General features: G+C 36.0%; 2 protein-coding genes across 2 annotated transcripts in view; both read right to left on the bottom strand.

Moving 5' to 3' along the window:
• The window catches only part of TMEM199 (transmembrane protein 199), a 345,481-nt gene that overhangs the window by 227,018 nt on the left and 98,930 nt on the right, over positions 1-19,533 (bottom strand). The gene's annotated exons all lie outside the window — the stretch shown is intronic.
• Positions 1-19,533, bottom strand: part of NLK (nemo like kinase) — a 153,059-nt gene that overhangs the window by 48,624 nt on the left and 84,902 nt on the right. The window contains exon 3 of the mRNA XM_050763206.1: positions 13,590-13,645. Within this exon, the coding sequence (XP_050619163.1) occupies positions 13,590-13,645 (56 nt within the window). The remainder of the gene's footprint in view (positions 1-13,589; positions 13,646-19,533) is intronic.

Below are 19,533 nucleotides of genomic sequence, written 5' to 3'. Positions count from 1 at the left end.
AGAGGTTGGAAAAAGACTGACACTGACATGTAAAATTCAAGGAGAGGGCAAGAAGGCGCAAAAATATTTTAATGTAAATGAACAAAGTCGTCTGACTGAAAAACAGCTTAAATTTACTGAAATTTTCTGTGTTAGGCATCCAGCTTTAAATTTATTTTGCCTCACCTACTCCTAATTACTGCAAGAAGTAAGTCCCATTTTGGGTTCCCATTATATAGATGAGCAAAGAGGTTTAGCGAGGTAAAGAAATTAATCAAAGGTCTTAGCTAGCATGCAGTGGACATGGCACTAGATCACAGCCCTTGTTCTTGTACTCTGTCCTTCAAAAGATAAAGCAAACTTCAAAAATAGAAAACTAAAGGAAGAGGTAACAACAAAACAATTCTACTTTAGAGGGAGAAGGCCTGGAAATTGATTTTAAATGAGGAGTTAACAGGTTCAGCAGTGGGAGGTGGTGTGTTTGTTGTAGGCTTTGGAATCAAAATCACCAAGGTTAGAATCTTGACTCTGCCACTTAGTAGCCTGATAACATTAGGCAAGTTAAATAACTTCTCTGAGTCTGTTTCTGCATTTATAAAACAGGTACAGGGACACCTACTACACAGAGTTACTGCTAGGATTTAGAATCACATATAAATGCCTGGCACACAGAAAATGAATTAGGTGGTAGCTGCTATCATCATCATCATCATCATCATCATCATCATTATATGAGGGAGGAGGGGAAATGAGTTTTTTTTTACACATCAATACATGCTAGGTGGTATGCCAAATGTTCTACATATGTTAATTCATTTATTCCTTAAAAATAGCTCTGTAAGAATATCATCTCCATTACCATTGAGGAAACTGAGGCTTAGGGAGGAGTATCAAATAACTTTTTGAAAGTCAAAAAGCTAGTAAGTGGAGGAAAAAAATCAGGATTTGAACTCAGTGCTGCCTAATATCAAAGTCCATAGGCTTTTTCAAAATGTATGATTGTGCCTCTATTTCTTTCCAACATTCTCTCCAGGGAAAAAAACAAAAGAATATAAGGAACAAAGAAATTGGTGACCACTCAAAAAAGCTCCTTTTGGCCTGGTACAGTGGCTCATGCCTGTAATCCCAGCACTTTGGAAGGCTGAGATGGGTGGATCACCTGAGATCAGGAGTTCAAGACCAGCCTGGCCAACACGGTGAAACTCTGTCTCTACTAAAAAATACAAAAATTAGCCAGGTGTGGTTGCGGGCACCTGTAATCCCAGTTAGGAGGCTGAGGCAAGAGAATCCCTTGAACCCTGGAGGCAGAGGCTGCAGCGAGCTGAGATCATGCCACTGAACTCCAGCCTGGGGTGACAGAGTGAGACTCTGTCTTTTAAAAAAAAAAAAAAAAAAAAAAAAAAAAAAAGCTCCTTTAAGCCACTGTGATCTCAAAAGGAAAGACTAGGTAATCTCAAAAGTATATCACCATTGAAGAAGGAGAAAAACTTTATTCACTTTTTATTAATGTGGTCTCATGCAGGGTTTTTGGCATCAAAAACATGTCCATGACAGGCACATTCCTTTAGAGTTTACTCATTCATTCATATAAGGACAAAAAGCCCTTTCTTAGAACAAGAAAGGTTTCCTACAGGACACATTTTTGACAGATGGGAACTTGAGGGAACAATTAAAAGTACTAGTTTCTGTGAGACCTCTGAGAACCTTCACACAGCGTAACTCCTGGTTTTGGTAAAGGGTTAATAACCTGAAGGGTTTCTTAGTCTTGAGCTCAGGGTGATAAATATTACCTATCAGATTAATATTCTTCATATTTAACTCTAATTACAGAAAAATATTAATATCCTATAACTGATTAAAGTCCCCATATCCCCCCAAAACAAAAGCACACATTAAAAACCCCAAAACTTTGCTTACTCATGCAAATCATATTTTCTTTGGGAAAAAAAACACCACTTCAACCTGATCCTATTTTCTACCATCTGGTTCTCCTGCCACCTCTAAGTGAGGTAAACTATCAATTAAACATATAATTTTTAAACCCACTGCCAAAGATACAATTCAATATTTTTGATTAATACTTAATAATGACAGGCACAGAATATGTAGAGAGCAAAATAATATCAGCAGTACATACATAAACTGTATACTGGCTAAAATTCAGATTTGTGCTAGTGTGCTATAAGTGTATTAAGTTTCCTGAGGTATTGCTCTCAAATAAATTCGGTTGATAGCAGGAGACTCAGCTGGTCTATGAAGTGCCTAAAAGCCCCACTGATTCTCCATTTCCTCCAATTATGGCAAGTCTGATACATTTAGTGGCTTCTGAAACCTCTAGGTCTCCACGAAACACATGCCTCCTGGTGTCTAGCAACCTTAAAAAATAAAGTCAACACAGTGGGACATGACAAAAAGATGAAATAAATACAGTCCCATGAGCTTCGCTAAACTCTCACACCTGAATTAAATATGTCAAGAGGCTAATAATCAGAAGGTTAACCAGAAGGTTAAGCAGTTCAGGAGAATGATAATGGGGTTATGAGGCTTTTCAGAAGCTCAAATTAAGTGTGACTTTGTTGTTATTCAATATTACCGTCTAACAGTTGGGAGCACTGACAGCATTTCATTCCCACCAGCTGGGAAGTTTTAGAGATATATTTATTTTTTAATGGAGAGGTGAAAAGACTAGATTCAAGCTTTAGGTTTTTTTTTTTTTTTTTTTTTTTTTTTGGCTTCACTTGGAACACAGGTGTTTCAAAGAGCTAGCGTGAATAAGTTGTTCCAACTATAGTGACTCTCTTCAAAGCAGAGAGGAAAAAAAATCCAGCTGTTGAGTTTGAACTTTAAACAATTCTTTAAAACAATCTCAGGATTTGCTATACACTAAAGCCTAAGTAATCGTTATGCAGACAGGAAGGCCTTTTAAATGAACTAAAAGAGGTGATGTGACTTTCCCTATAGGGCATCGTAAGGGGAGCGGTCCTTGGGATCTCAGGCTGAAGGAGAAAATTATGTCGTGTATGGATGGAGGCCAATTTTCCATCTTTCCATGTTCAGGCCTGCCAACATACTATGACTTACATTTTTCATACCTTTCAGAAAAAAAAGAGGAAAAATAAAGCTGATTCATTACACAGCATTTAGAGAGTCAATAAGAACTGGGAGAATTTACAAAGTATTAAAAATAAATGCTTACTAATGACAAGGTGTTGTGTAAGTATGTCATAAGAAAGCACTGCTGAATAAACACTTGATAACAGACAGCTAACCACTGTGGACAGTTCAAGTTGTGCTTATAAAAAAGTTGTGATACTGTCTTATGTAAAAAAACTATCAGGTCAAAAGCTTTTGCCATCTAGAGTTCAGAAGGACAGTGGGCTGGCTTCCCTGCTCAACTGAAGTCTGAGAACACATTTAATGTTCCAAGTGCAATGAGCTACTGATGTTGTATGATGTTCTAATGATGTGTTAAAAACTTTCAGAGAGCAAAATAAAGGTATTTACTTGGTTTATCTGAGTTGGGAAAAGAAAATGGGAACGTGTTGTATCAAATTATTTCCTACAGAATGAATACGGACAGAAAGCTTTGAAAACCCTACTTTAATTCCTAAACTCTCTACTGATTTCAGATAGTGGAAACTTAATCATTCTTTCTTCATTTAATATGGACAGAAACTAATGCTAAGCCAGATTACAAAAAAAGAAATCTTACAATATTAAACATTTATCAAGTAGGTCCCATATGGGTCAAAGGTTCTACAATCCTTTTTTAAAACTTTTCATCTTCGGCTGGGCACGGTGGCTCATGCCTGTAATCCCAGCACTTTGGGAGGCCCAGGCAGGTGGATCATGAGGTCAGGAGATCGAGAATATCCTGGCCAAAATGGTGAAACCCTGTCTGTATTAAAAATACAAAAATTAGCCAGGCATGGTGGCATGTGCCTGTAGTTCCAGTTACTCAGGAGGCTGAGGCAGGAGAATCACTTGAACCCGGGAGGTGGAGGTTGCAGTGAGATGAGATCACGTCACTGTACTTCAGCCTGGGCGACAGAGCGAGACTCCATCTCAAAAAAAAAAAAAAAAAAAAAAGTTTTCATCTTCAATGTGATATATATTGGAACAAATATGAGTCAGGTGACTTTTCCAAAAGACACAGTAAATTTGGTTTAATAAACTGTAGTACATAGAAGCCCAAGCCTGGCCCCCTCAAGCCATAGATTCTCTTATATGACAAGTACATGAATGACAGTTAAAACATGCTTAAGTGATAACATGGTTAAGCACTTTAAGCACTAACATGCTTAGGTACCTTAAACACAAATTCTGAAATCCTGCCATTCCTGTCTGAAAAAAGAATCTACAGCCATAAATGTGTGAGACTTAATAAAATCTCTCTGCTCACATTTTTGTTTTCTTCCAAAATCAGGTGCACGGGGGAAGGAAATTTCAACCTAGTACTCAGATATGAAACTGGCTGATCTGAAATAAAAGTGAAGGCATTGAATAGTGTGGATAATGACAATCTGGTTTACAGATATGGTGGATTTCAAACAATGCTTTCCACATGAAAGAAAAACAACAATGTGTCACAGAGAGAATTGTGTTCTCTTGTAACAAATGGTCAGCCTTAAATCTCATCATCTTCTCTGCAACAAAAAGCATGGGAGCCTTTGCAACTAGAAAAAAATCGGTGTGCTTCAATTAGAATCACTGACCTTTTCTGAAGCATGCCTGTGCTTCTCTATAGAAATCAATGGAATAAAAGGTCATGTTGTTAAAACGTTTGAATACGACAATCTCTTTCCCAGGCAAAGGCAGATTCCTTTTCTTTGTAAAGTAACAAATTTGTTGAATAGAATGTCAAAAATTAAAACTACCTCAGTTGTAATTTAAAACTGACTTTAAAAAAAAAATCAATGCAATCACCAGAAAAAAAAGAAAAAAGCGGGAAAGCTGTCATTCTGTTACAGTCCATAAGATCTGTCAGATGAGTTTTCACTAAGGCTATAACCATGTATGTAATAAAACAAGAAGAGCATTCTAGAGAAAATGATGTTATTTCGAACTTCAGCTCTCTCCTTTAGAAAGTGCTCTGGAGAAGGCAAGGCAAGCTCTGTGTCTGTCAAACATAGATGGTAGAGACTGGTGATTAATCTTCCACCATCATAACCCTCCAAAGCAAATGAACATATACACAAACCCAGAGATTAAGAGCTGAGGAACAGAAGCCAAAGTGACTGGAATGTCACTGTTTTTTGGAGTATAAAAAACCATATTTGAAAGAGGAGCCTCTATATAGATTAGGAACACTATACTGTATCAATTTCTTCATTCATGAAGAGAAAGGGCAAATTCTTCAATTATCTCTCAATGCATTCAGAAGGTAAGGGATGAATGTTATCAGTCATATAACTTCATTGTCCTTCTTACTGCCAATACAATGAATATCAACACTTTCTCCAAAAGACAATGAACCCTCAAATTAGACCCGAGTAACCTTTCCTTAACAGGTCTGAGAAACTTACATCCATGTCCAGACAATTTGGTGTCAAATGTCCTTCTGCCCAACAGAATTTGAGAGCATTTACTCCAGTATGATCTATTGTAAAGCTGCACAAATGTCATTAAAACCTGAGAGCAGACTGCTACCAGTGTTACAAGTCTCTAAACACACCAATCTACAGATGCTAGTCCTTACCTAGCCAGTGTTACCCATCACCAGTGTAGCTCATTTGTGCTCGGAGATTTTAAAAGACAAAGTTACTAAAAGAAACAGTTCGGAAGAACAGAGAAGATTCAAAATAAACAGAGAACAAAAATCTACAAGAAAAGTTTAGGAAAAGTATATCAAAGAGTCTGTTTCTGAGTACTTTTTATGGGAACTGAGAAGAGATGAAATAAAATGGTGGTCCATTTAAAAGGATCTCCCTCCTCTGTCTAGACAGATGATACAACACAGTATCTAATACATTTGTTCACAGTACCCACTTTCTACTTCTTACAGAATGAATATTAGATTATCCACTTAGTTGTACCATCTATTAGCATTGTTTCATATTGTTATTTAATTAGAAAAGCTATGCAAAAAGGGTTACACAGACCCATGAACAGGAATTAGACATGGATTAAAATTTTGTGGAAAAATGAGAGTGTTACTAGAAATACTGAAAATATACTTATCCTACTAATATGTAATTGTTCTTATATGAATTGATGCTGGAAGGACTACTGAACATGTTTTATTCTATGAAAATTATTAAGTTGCAGGTAAGTCTTCCAAGCTCTTTTTTGGGGGGTGGAGTAGGGGAGTAGAGAAGGAGTGCAGGGCATTTTTTTTTTTTTTATCCATAAGATAATTTGGTTAATGTCTCTATTGTAAAATTGATTACTCTGGTACTATAATTATTTGAAAACTGTCTATCGTCTCTATTACACCATGAACTCCTTAAAGGTGATGGCAACAACCATATTTTGAATTACCTGCTGGTACATCTTTGCTGAGGGTAAAGTTAGAAAGGGCATAAAACAAACATTGAGCATCATGAAAAACCATCTGGGAAGATGCCAAACATCCTTCTGTTCTTCTTTCACGACAGTCACTGCCTCTCAGCTCCAGCAGTCAGGTCCTTGTTATGGTGTTTTTAAAAAATTACGTTAAAATACACACAAAATTGATCATTTAATCATGTTTCAGTGGGCAATTCAGTGGTATTAAGCACATTCACAATGTTGTGCAACCATCGGCACTATTTCCAGAACCTTTCCATTATCAAATACAAACTCCTTGTTAAGTTTTTAAAGTACACTTCTTATTCTTCATCACAAAAATCTTTCATTGGGGCCCAATGTCAACTGAATAAAGACCAATTTCCTTAGTTCAACATTCAAAATCCCCCATGACTTGGCCCAACCTAGCTTAATTTCTCATTATTTCTGCATATCAAACTCTGGTCAACTAGATGATTTACCATTCCCTAATAATGCTCCTGATAGTCTCACCATCTGGAATATCCATCCTCTTAAATGCTACCTGTCCAAATTCTTCTCATCCATCAATGCTCATCTGAAATGTCTTTTCTCCACACCATTTCCCTATGGTTTTTTTCTGCTTGAAGTAGTCTCTCTTTTTAAAGTCCCACACCACCTTACTATATTCTTTTGGCACATTCTACCACACATGTTAGTTATCCCTTTACATCTCATCTCATCTCCCCCCCATTGATTATAGTATCTTCCTTGCGGGAAAGCATTAAGAGGCAGCAGAGCATGGTGGGTTGAGAGTACTCCTGGCCCACTGGACTATACAATACGGGTTCAAATCACAGCTCTGTTACTTCTATGTGACCTCGGACAAGTTATTTACCTCTCTGAGCTACAGTTTCTTCATCTATAAATTGGAGATATGAATAAAGTATTTAGGATAGCATCTCACATATTACATTTTTAAAATTAAAATTAAATAAATGAACAATGCATCTTTGTATTTATCCCAAAGGTTAGTACAATGTCATATATTATAGTAGTGCTAAAGGTTTGGCTGAATGAATAAGCAAGGTTAACCAGATACTGACAAAAATGGTGGTTAGGTCAGGAATTTATCTGTTCCTGGATTGTTCTATCAACCTTTCTTGGTTTTCCCTTTCTTTAAATTTCTGTTCTAGGCTTCAGAGACAAGAAGAAAGGATCAGTGATAGTGGGTAAGTGAAAGTTTTTTTGTTTTAAATCATCAAATGTTTTTCTAGTAATTCAGTGGGAAACTAAAATGGGGGAGAGTAAAAATGAGAACCCCCCAGTGCTCTCAGGATACTTTGGTTCGTTTTTTTTCTCTCTCTGTCACCTAGGCTGGAGTGCAGTGGCACGATCACTGCAATCTTCACCTCCTGGGTTCAAGAGATTCTCCCGTCTCAGCCTCCTGAGTAGCTGGGATTACTGGCACACACCACCAAACCCGGCTAATTTTTGTATTTTTAGTAGAGACAGGGTTTCACCATGTTGGTCAGATAGGTCGTGAGCTCCTGACCTCAAGTGATCCACCCACCTCGGCCTCCCAAAGTGCTGGGATTACAGGCATGGGCTACCATGCCTGGCCAGTTCTTTTCTATCATTATACTTTCCAACCTATATTATTGTCATTATTTATGTGACTGTATCCTCCACTAGATTATAAACCTGGACCAGAAATCATCTATTAGTTCATTTACCAAATATTTATTTTGTACCTACTTTATGTCAGGCACTGTTCTAAGTACTGGTAATGTAACAATGAATAAAACAGACAGAATGTCTTGAATCTGGAAACATAGTTGATGCTTATGTTTATGGAATAAATGAACGGGAAGTTCTTACAATATGGGAATCTTCAAAGCTCCCGGGATATAAATTTCTGGTCCTTAGTAGTACCATTATTGAAGAAAGAGTACACTTACATAAGCATATATGCATTTTGTTTCCATTGTTCTTAGTTTTTCAATGACTCCTAAGATTCCCTGAGGGTTATACAGCTATTTCAAAGCACTAGAGACTCTTTACTGGCTGCAATGGACACATAGGTTTCCTCAGTCTTTATGACAAGAGATTCCTATTTAAAACACTGCCTGCACAGGCAAAACCTATCATACAAACAGTGACACTTCTGAGAGTGAGAACCTCACAATAATTATGCCAGAACATCAAGTAAAATCCGAGACCGTCTCAACAAACCAGTGTGTATGGACACTCCACTAGACCTCTCATTTCCACTGAGAATGTAATTGCTTCTAGCATAGAAGACTCACACCACCCATGTTCGTCTTCATAAAATGCTAAGTTATGCTTCAAGTCAAAAATAAGCTTTTCCCAAACCAAACCAAATTTTTATTTCCAACCCTGTAGGTAGCTAGTGCTTTCTGGGAAAGGGCCTGTAAATGTGCATTGTAGAGCATCCAGAATCCAAACTGAAGCATAATAAATTCCGTTTTCTAATCAAACAATTAGAACTGGTTTCTCTTGATTTAAATTTCAGTAGGCTCAAAGTAATTAAGTACCAAACTGTTTTCACACAGATTTCCAAATAGAAACTCAAAGTACAAAATGAAAAACGTAATCCTTTAAAAGCTAAAACATCAGCTCAGAAAAATACATAATCTTTAAAATTATTAAATAATATATTTCCTAGATAGATTAAAAACTATGAAGACAAAAAGTTAAAAGATACAGAGGTCATGATAGAAGTTATTTCTCCTTTCACATCTGACTTGTCTGTCCTACATCTGTTGAACCCTGTAGGCAGATTTACAAAAACTTACAGTCTGGATATTGACTTTTTTTGTTGCTTCAAGAAGTTATCTAAAAATGCATGGTGTTTCAAAATCCACACTAAATTTTTGGGGAGCATGATGTAATAATTTTATTACAGTTTCAGTCTCTTTAGGAAATACATGATTAACCGCAGACACTATACACCGATACTCTTACTTCACATTTGATTACACCAAAACGCACATAGAACTCAAATTTTCTAAAATTATATTAACTATTATATTAGGTTTAAAAGCGCCTGCTGGTTTAAAATGTTTGTCTATTAAAACTTGAATATGTGATATATATCCCAACTTTTCTAATCTTAGAAAAAGTGTAATGATGTGGTACTTTATGTACAGTGGATAATCACTTAGGATTACTTATTTTCCCTCACAACTTAATATAAATATATATTTTTGACTCGATGTACTGACCCATTCAACTAAGTATTAAAAAACTCATTAGATGTATAACAATATACTAACAACTTGCCTAAAACAACAGAACTTCATACAGACCTCAAAATAGTTTCTTAAAAGCATAATTCCAGGATCACTTATTTAAAATTCAAAATATTACCTACTCTAAAATCTGTAGACACAATAATCCTCCAAATTAAAAAACATCTAAAACCATTTGTAATATGTGTGCCATATTTCGGAGATACTACAGAGGGAGCTGCTGACATAGATAATATAGTATGCTGAATTCATATAGTAACTTGAGGTCCTATTAATCTTTAATATTTTTAAGTTTTAGGTAATAGTTTTTTTATTTTTCAAGGAGAAAAAAGAGAGTAAGGAAACTGAGGAATTTTTTTTTTTTTTTTTTTGCTTCGGCTACAACCAATTTATTTGTATCAAAAACACAGGACTCATGGCCAGGCACAGGGGCTCATGCCTGTAATCCCAGCACTTTGGGAGGCCAAGGCGGGCAGATCACCTGTGGTCAGGAGTTCAAGACCAGCCTGGCCAACATGGTGAAACCTTGTCTGTACTAAAAATACAAAATTAGCCAGGCATGGTGGCGTGCACCTGTAATCCCAGCTACTTGGGAGGCTGAGGCAGGAGAATCTCTTGAACCCAGGAGGTGGAGTAAGCCGAGATTGTGCCATTGCATTCCAGCCTGGGCAACAAAGAGTGAAACTCCATCTCAAAACAAAACAAAGGACACAGAAAACTCTCCCATTTAGGACACTAAAAGAATCAGCAGCGAAGGCAGAGCATATACGTAACTAAGGTATTTCTTACATTTTCATTTAATAGTTGTTCTATAATACAACTTTTCAGTATCCTGTACTCCAAGCTAAACCATTCCTTCCTAAAAAGTCTTTATAATCCTGTGGCCGCTATAGGTATGATTCCTTTTTATGTTAAAAGGATTCAGTTTTTTCCAATCGACACTATTACTGGAAAACGCTTACCTTTTTTCTATGCATGCTTCTACATATAGCTAAGAATTATAAGGCAGAAAACAGAAGACTACTGAAGTTTAGGTTTGAAAGATTTGATTTTTCCATCTGTAGTCAGTTAATTACTGTGAGAGTAACGTGTCAAATTTTTAACCTGAAGTTAAAAAATTAAGTGATATGACAGGATGAAATAAAGTAAAACATTTAAGTAAATGGTATACCAGAGGGTTCCATGAATATTTTATGACAAAGGCTCTTTACTTAAACATCTATGAACAATTTTGAGGAGGAAAATTTCAAAGAAACATTCTAACTGATGAAATGGACTGAAATTTGCTACCAACAGCTGCTAAGCCACCTATATCGCTCATGGTTTTAAACCATAACTATGCTAACTTTCCCTCTGTTATTTGAAATAATGATGAATCAAACATCTCCTGGACTCAATTAAATTATGGCCAATAATAATAAGTGATTGAGAACTCTTATCTTACAGAAGCACATACACAGTTTTCAAACCAAGTACCAAAATTAATGCCTGATATAAACAATATGTGCCTGAACTATAAGGTAAAAAATGGATATAATGAATTAACTAAGTGTTCAATGAAGAGAACCTAAATATATTTGGCTTTTATTCAATATACCCATATTCACCAATTAACTTACATAGAAACATTCTTTCCTCCCACATGGCCTATGTGCAGTAAAGGGTTAACTCGGCAGACCTGGGCTGTCCAAACCCTGCCCATTCCAAAAGTCTTCAAGACTGGCCCTGGACTTTTGGGAAATAACCTTGGGTCACTGCCATATCCACCTGATAATAGTATCTTAGTATACCTGGGGCTTTGGCCATGCCAGATAGTTTATGTTAACAATATGATACATGGTGAATACCTGTCTTTGCCTGGGCCTTGGGCTATGCTGTATTAGTTTGACCTCTGGAGGGGAAGGGAAAAAGGAGGGCTGGAGACTGAGCAGCTAAGGTCACTCACATGGGTGCTTCATGCCTATATGACTGACCCACAATAAAAACCCTGAACACCAAGGCTCTGGTAAACTTCCCTGGTTGGCAACACTTGCCCATGTTGTCATATATCATTGCTGGGAGAATTAAGCACTGTCCATGCAACTACATTGGGAAAGGACAAATGGAACTTCATGCCAGACTCTCTAAATTGTTTTCCTTTCTTGATTTTAGTCTGTATCTTTTTTGCTATAATAAACTGTAACCATGAGAATAACAGACCTCCTGGGCTCAGCTGATCCTTCTGCCTCAGCCTCTCAAGTGGCTGGGACAACAGGCATGTGCCACTACACCCAGCAAATTTTTTTTTTTTTTTTTTTTGTAATTTTGGTAGAGACAAGGCCTTGCTATGTTGCCCAGGCTGGTCTCCAACTCCTGGGCTCAAGCGATCTGCCCACCCTGCCTCAGCCTCCCAAAGTGCTGGGATTACACGTGTGAGCCACTGTGCCCAGCCATATTACTTTTTATTTTTTATTATTATTTTTTTCAAATATTTTCCATTCATGGATGCAGTCTCACATCTATGGAGGGCTAACTAACATTCAAGAGCTTTTGGTTTAAAAGATCAAAACATCCCAGCAGTGTTGATCAGTGACAATTCTATTACCATATAAGATTTCCCAAATCCTTAGCCAGCTTAGTTATCTTGGGAAGCTCTTAATTGTTCCTATTTTCTCAGGAAGTTATCAAAGATAACAACCTCATATGGAATTACCTACCCCCTGTGTAAGAATGAGATTTTCATTACCTCACTGCTGAATCAGAAAAAGTATCTCACTATTACATGGGTTTCCATTCTGAGTCATAGGTCTAAAGTATTAATAAAAAAGCCTAGAGTTTGAATAAACTGCATAATCATGAGCTTACCAAAATCAATGACTTAGGATTTCCTGTCTTTTATTTAAAGTTTTACCAAGTTAAATGCGGAATGGAAACTGGTAACACTTTGCCCAGGAATGTCAGGGAGGTTAACTTATGTCTCAGTTTTTTTCATGCACAGTCCCAGGAGCTATTACCATGCATTATTTTATTATTACCATGGAGCTATCACCAGGCATTATTTTATCATTATTTTATAGTTCATTATTATTCACAATGTCTAACATACTATTTTTAAACATTAACAGTAGTAACAGGAGAACGTTAAGGGCTCTATCCTGAGAATCACATAGGTAAGGGCTGAAAGCAAGACTACATAGTCAGAATACCTGGAACCAAATCTCCATCCCCACACTTACTAGCTCTGTGATCTTGGTCAATTTCTTACCTTTTGTGCCTCAATTTCCTCTTCTGTAACATGGGAATAATCATAATACCTTCCCCAGAGGATGTTTGTAGGATTAAATTAAACATATGTGTAAAGAGCTTAGAATTGTGCCTGGCATCTGATAAAAATTATATAAGTAAAGGCTATTAGGTCAATATCACCACTACCACCACCACCATTCTAAGGAACATAAGACAACTTAACTTACATTAATCCTGTAATTTTTATCTTACCCCAAGTGTTATAAAAAAGGGCAGTATTACTCTCTTAACTGACAGGCAGCTGTTGCATAGTGGTAAAAGCACTTCCCTGGGTTCTACTACAACAAAGCTGCCTCAATGGTTTCATCTGCAAAATGGGGATGGTAATAATCTATCTCATAAGGCTGTGTGGGGATTAAATATCTGTTCAGATGTTCTGTTCTGTGGCATCAACACATAGAGTATGTTGATAATATTGAGCTCTGCCAGACACTTAGGATTTCAAAATTACCTGGTTCCAGGTACTCAATCACTTCTGCAAGGATGAGATTTAAAATACTTGAAGGCATGAACCCCAAAAGGTGCTAGAAGAACAAATTAATTTTAAAAATTGTCCCCTTCTTTCACATTCCCTGGTTAGGATACATTTCTTCAAAATAGTCAATGTGTGGAGGTTGGAGTATGTCAAGGGCAGAGAGTACCTGAGAAAAGGAAAAAAAAAGTCAAATTTAGAGAACTAAAAAGGAAACAAAATTCAACATAAAAGCAAGTAAATACTAACAACTCTTTAATGATTTAAAGCTTAGTTACAATTGCCCACTGAAAATTAAATTCATCTGTCAAGAAACACAGTCCTAAACATTAAGATGGATTTGTAAACTTACTATCCAAAAGACTTACACAATGAGAGAGGCAATTGGGTTACACCACATGCTACCAAAATCCCTGCACAGGAGAGAGTTTTTAAAATAAACGTCCTATTTTAAAGAATCAACGTTACACTAAAGAGTGTGAGGAGCCACATCTATCATTCATTCCTTTATTCCTCTGTTCAACAAACCTTTACTATGTGCATTCTACCTGTCAAGCACTAAGCTTTTAGATTATCCTGTTGAACAAAATAGGCATCATCTCTGCTCTCATGACTACAGAAGAGGTAAGCACTAAACAAACAAATAGTTACAGATATGTAATTATAACATCTATTACTATGGAGGAAAAATGTAAAGAAGGGTAGAGAGAAAAAGCTTCCCTGGGTAACACTACTCTAGAATTTGAAGGCTGAGTAGGAGTTGGTCGACGGGCAGGCAGTGTAAAGACGCTGAGGCAGATTCTAGAAACAGAAAAACCAGTGCTTATGGAATATAGAGGGTAGTAAGAAAACAGACTAACATAAAGTAGAAGAGGAAGGTATGAAATACACTACACAAAGTCTTTAAATCATACTAAGCATTTTCGATTTTATTCCAAGATTCTTGTAAGAAAAGAAGTCACTAGGGTGAGGAAAAAAGACTTTACGATGCAAGTCCTTTATAAAAGCAGCATAGTACCCGTGTAACTTCTGCCATCAAAACATAACAAACAAATCCCCTCCCAGCTGTCTTGCTAAGCTAATGAGAAATACCAAGCTCAAAGGACGTGGAAGAAACTTCTTAACAGGAAATAAATTGTGTGGTACCAGTTCAAATTTTATGATCTGTAGCTTAAATTTTTTTTTTTAATTATAGAGAACTTCAAACATATAAAAGTGGGCAGAATAGTATAAACAATACCCATGTAATCAATACCTGGCCTCAGTTATTCACACACATGAACATTTTTATTTCATCTCTATCCTTTACTCTCCCTATATAATTCTCAAGCATATACCAAACTTATTTCAGTCATAATCAGTATCTCTAATAAAAAAAAGTTTAAAATTACAATGATCAAATCTAAAATGTAAATGTTTAAAAACATCATCAAATATCCAGTTCTCAAATTTCCTATTTTCTCATATTAAAAAACAGTTTGTTAGTCTAAATCAGGAGCTAAATAAGATTTACATAGTATGATTGATAATCCAAAGGTTTCTCCACCATTTCTTTTTCATTTCCTCTTGCAATTTATGTGTAGAAGAAACCTGGTTCATTTTAAAGGTTATTCTTGTTTCAGTCAAGCATTTCTCACTATAAATTTTAAGCAAAAATTTATTTTATGAATTAAAGCCTATTGTAATGAAAAATTCTTCACTCACTTTAAAGCCAGTTAGAGGCTTTTAAATAGTTTAGATGTTTTTATAAGGAATATCTATCTTTCCTTTTGAATTAAAATGTTTATATTTAGAATTCTGGTATAAACAGAAAATAAGAGATTTTCCAGTTTCTTTGAAGAGTAATTTTTTTCATATGACAGATACATTATTTCATTTCTACGTATTTTTTAAACCTATAATTAGCCAGCTATATTTTTTAAACCAATAAATTCACATAAATTTCTCATTATGTGCCAGAACAATTTTTAACATGAATATCTGACAACTGAGGAAGGCAGTTAGAAATTAGTGTTTTACTTGACATCTTTCGGACTCTAAACTCTGTATCTGAGCAACACACATCCTGTCTAAGGGGGAAACAGAATGCAATGAGTGACAGTGTCCATTATACAAAGCTATTTTACACTTCAAATCTATCTGCTATAATTAGAGGTTATCTAGAAGAAAGTGACAACCATACATTTTAAACCTTGATAGAGAAGAATGAGGCTTTCTTACTCCATATTTGATGAGGCCTTTTGTAAAAAAAGCCATATAAAATAGGGATAGACATTTGCACTACAGCATTTAGCTGTGATTGTTAGTTCGAAAGGTACAATATTTTAAACTATGCCTGGAATTTTTTTAAACGCCTGTTGTTTTATCCTCCTGCTCTTTCTACTCCAAAATGTTTATCAGAGGATGGCATTCTACAGTGCTTCTAGGTGGTAAAAACAGTATTTAGATCAGTAATGATCTAGGAATCTCAAAAGCACGTAAATGAGTAAGTGAGAAGGTATAGTGGCAGAGTTCGAGACTCCAGACTTCATTTAAATAGCTGGAGATCCTCTATAAACCCCAGTAATATTTGAGGGAATAAAGTACATGAGATTAGCCTTAAGATATAAATAGGTGGACGCTTATAAAGACTTTGGCTTGTAAAGAGCTGAAATATCCTCAAATACCACACTCTTCAAAGGATTTCAAATACAAAAAAAGCAAGCAAACTTGTCTAATTAAAACATGAATTAAAGTTATGTCTTTAAATGATAGTCATTGCCAAACACATTTCTTAACAGTGTCTGCACATTTCACAAATCTTTTAAGAAACATAAAAGCTCATTATGTTAGCTGCTTTTTAGGACTTTAACCTCCGTGATGTTAGAAGATTCACTATAAACTGGTTACATAAGAAAATAGCTTAGTTTCAGTCAGCCCTTTATCAATAAAATAATTAATTGCTGTGAATAATTGTCTCAATCCTAACTATAAAGACAAGAAATTTATCTGTTCATTCATAGAATCAACATTTATTGAGTTTCTACTCCGCCATAGACTCAAAGACAATAATAAGACACCTATAAGGAAAACAGTTAAATCCCATTTAGCAAAGGAGCTACTCTTTTCTCACTCTCTCCCCACAATAGATTCTAGATTCTAAGTTTTTTTACGGTAGAGACTATATTATTATTTTTTATAGAGTTGTAGCATAAGGTATACAAATCCTGACTGTAACTTGATGAATTTTTATATACACACATATTTCCATGTAAATACCACCCAGGTTAAGAAATTAGGCATTTTAGCCCCTTTGCTTTTTTTTTTTTTTTGAGACGGGAGTCTTGCTCTGTTGCCCAGGCTGGAGGGCAGTGGCATGACCTCGGCTCACTGCAACCTCTGCCTCCTGGATTCAAGCGATTCTCCTGCCTCAGCCTCCCAGGTAGCTGGGACTACAGGCATGCGCCACCACGCCCAGCTAATTTTTGTATTTTTAGTAGAGAGGGGGTTTGACCATGTTGGCCAGGCTGGTATCGAACTCCTGACCTCGTGATCCACCCACCTCGGCCTCCAAAGGTGCTGGGATTACAGGCATGAGTCACTGCGCCCGGCCCATTTGCCCTTTTTTTCAGTCAAAACCCATCCTGGCACTGTTTTTACTTCTGTCACCAAAGATTCATTTTGTGTGTTCTTGAACTTTACACAAACTGCATAATAAAGAGTAAAGTCTTTTGTGTATGGATTTTTTCATTTACTGTTATGCCTGTGAGATTCATTCATGCTTCTGTGTGAATCAGTGGTTTATCCTTTTTAGTGATGTGTAGTGTGCTATTATTCAACTGGACTATATCACAAAGTACTTATCCAGAGTGCTGTTGGCATACATTCATATTGTTTCCAATTTCTAGCTATTATGTATAATGCTGCTACGAACATTCTTGTACACTCTTTTGGTAAATATATGCATTCATTTCTCTTAAGTGTATACTAAACAGAATTGCTGGGTCATTGGGTAGGTGTATATTTAGCTTTAGTACAAACTGCCAGTTTTCTGAAGTAGTTTTACAAATTTATGCTCTCACTAGCAATGGATTAGAGTTTCAGTTGATCTATGTCCTTGCCAACAGTTGGTATTGTCAGTCTTTTTAATTTCAGCCAGTCTGTTGGGTACATAGGGTTAACTCAATGTCGTTTTAATTTACATTTCTCTGATGAATAATGACTTTGAACACTTTGATATGTTATCCTCTTTTGTGAAATTTTTCATTAAGTCTTTGGGCAAAACATCTTCAGTTATAGAAGCTCTTTATATATGATTCAGTCTGAAAAATATCAAGTAAAACATTTATTTCTAATTGTCTTCCTCAAACACTGAATATTTATTTTAAAAATTGTTCTAGCCCATAATATATCTGGAAATAAGTATTTTATTGGATATATGTCTGAGGTCTGTCTTTTCATTCTCTTAACTTTTGATGAACATTTAGTTCTTAACATTAATGTTAACAGAAATTAACATTAATGGTGTCCAATTTAACAATTTTTTATGGCTGTTTTATCTGTCCAGTTAAGACATCTTTGCTTATCTCAGTCATGAAGATATTTGCCTATGTTTTATTCTAGGAGTTTTATTATTTTACCTTTCAGATTTATGATCCATTTTGAATTAATTTATGTATATGGCATATGGCTAAGGTTAATTTTTTAAATATGGATATCTCATGGACTCAGAACTGTTTATTGAAATGGTCATCCATTCCCCACTGGATTATAGTGGCACCTTTCTTGCAAATCAGGTGAACATGTATGTGGTACGCCAGTTTAGAAACTTTCTGTTTCTGTTGCTCCTTGGATTCAGTCTCAATATCGGACAACAGTCTCAATACCTGGTAGTATGAATTTCTAACTTTATTTAACATCTTTAAGATTGTCTGGGCTATTTTAGATCTTTTGCATTTCCATAAGTTTTAGGATGTTTGTCAATTTCCATACACATATAGACATAAAACCCTGCTGGGACTGTGATTAAGATTACACTAAAATGTATAGCTCTACTTGCGAAGAAAAGACCTATCAATCACATTGAGTCTTCCAATCCATGAACATGGGAGACCGTATTATTTTAAATGTGACAGTAATCTGCCCAGAACCACAAACTTTAGGCACACAGCAAACAAAACCAAATTCCTTGAAAAGTAACATACCTCTAGAGCAGCCTTTGCTTTTTCCAACTCCTTAGCAGCACAACAGTTATTATTAGTTAGCACTTAGTATTACCAATGTCTGAACAGCATGTCTGTATTAAGAGATAGGCCATATCTGTTTTTCCCATATTGTATGATTCTGTAACCTACTTATGAACCGAAAGGGGTGTTGTATGAGTTAGGTCAGACTATACAAAGGAAAATGAATGAAGTTTCTTTGTCTCATTCTAGCCCTCTCTGGAGCACTCCAGAGCTAGGACAAGAAAAATTAACCCCGAGAGAGATCACAGAAGTTACAATTCCAGGCCCTTAGATTTCTTTTTTTCTGTTACTTTCATTCACTCACTCACTCTTCAAATAGAATGGCTGCCTACTGTATACTTAGTGTTATTGTCTAAAGACAAGAAAAACGTCCAAGACTTGTGTCACAGGGGCTCTTGGCAGGAATCAACAGACCCTAAGGGGGCTCTAAATGGGCTTTAGAGGACAAGTGAAAGCCTAAAATGACATTAAAATTGTATATATGTCCATTTTTCTGAGAGGATTAATAGCTTTCATCACAAAGATCCAAAAAACCTAAATCATCACTTTCCTTGCTGATCATATGATAACTATGCATGTGTATACACACAAGCACAAATGCATAGGTGGGTAGACAGAAGATTCTGCCAGATTTTACAAAAGCTCAGACAGATACTAGTAATAAGCCTAAACACCAATTTTTAGAAAGCTAAACCCATTTCTGTTTCCCCAAGTTACTTCATCAAGGTGAATGTGTTCTTTAAGATGGCGAAGTAGGTACTCAGATGTGTGTGTGTATGTGTGTAAAAATTCAGTCAGATCACCTAAAATCAATGAATTTGATACAGTGACT

The sequence above is a fragment of the Macaca thibetana genome, chromosome 16 (assembly GCF_024542745.1).
Source record: "Macaca thibetana thibetana isolate TM-01 chromosome 16, ASM2454274v1, whole genome shotgun sequence".
Lineage (NCBI taxonomy): Eukaryota > Metazoa > Chordata > Mammalia > Primates > Cercopithecidae > Macaca > Macaca thibetana.
This window is presented reverse-complemented; position numbering and strand designations above follow the sequence as displayed.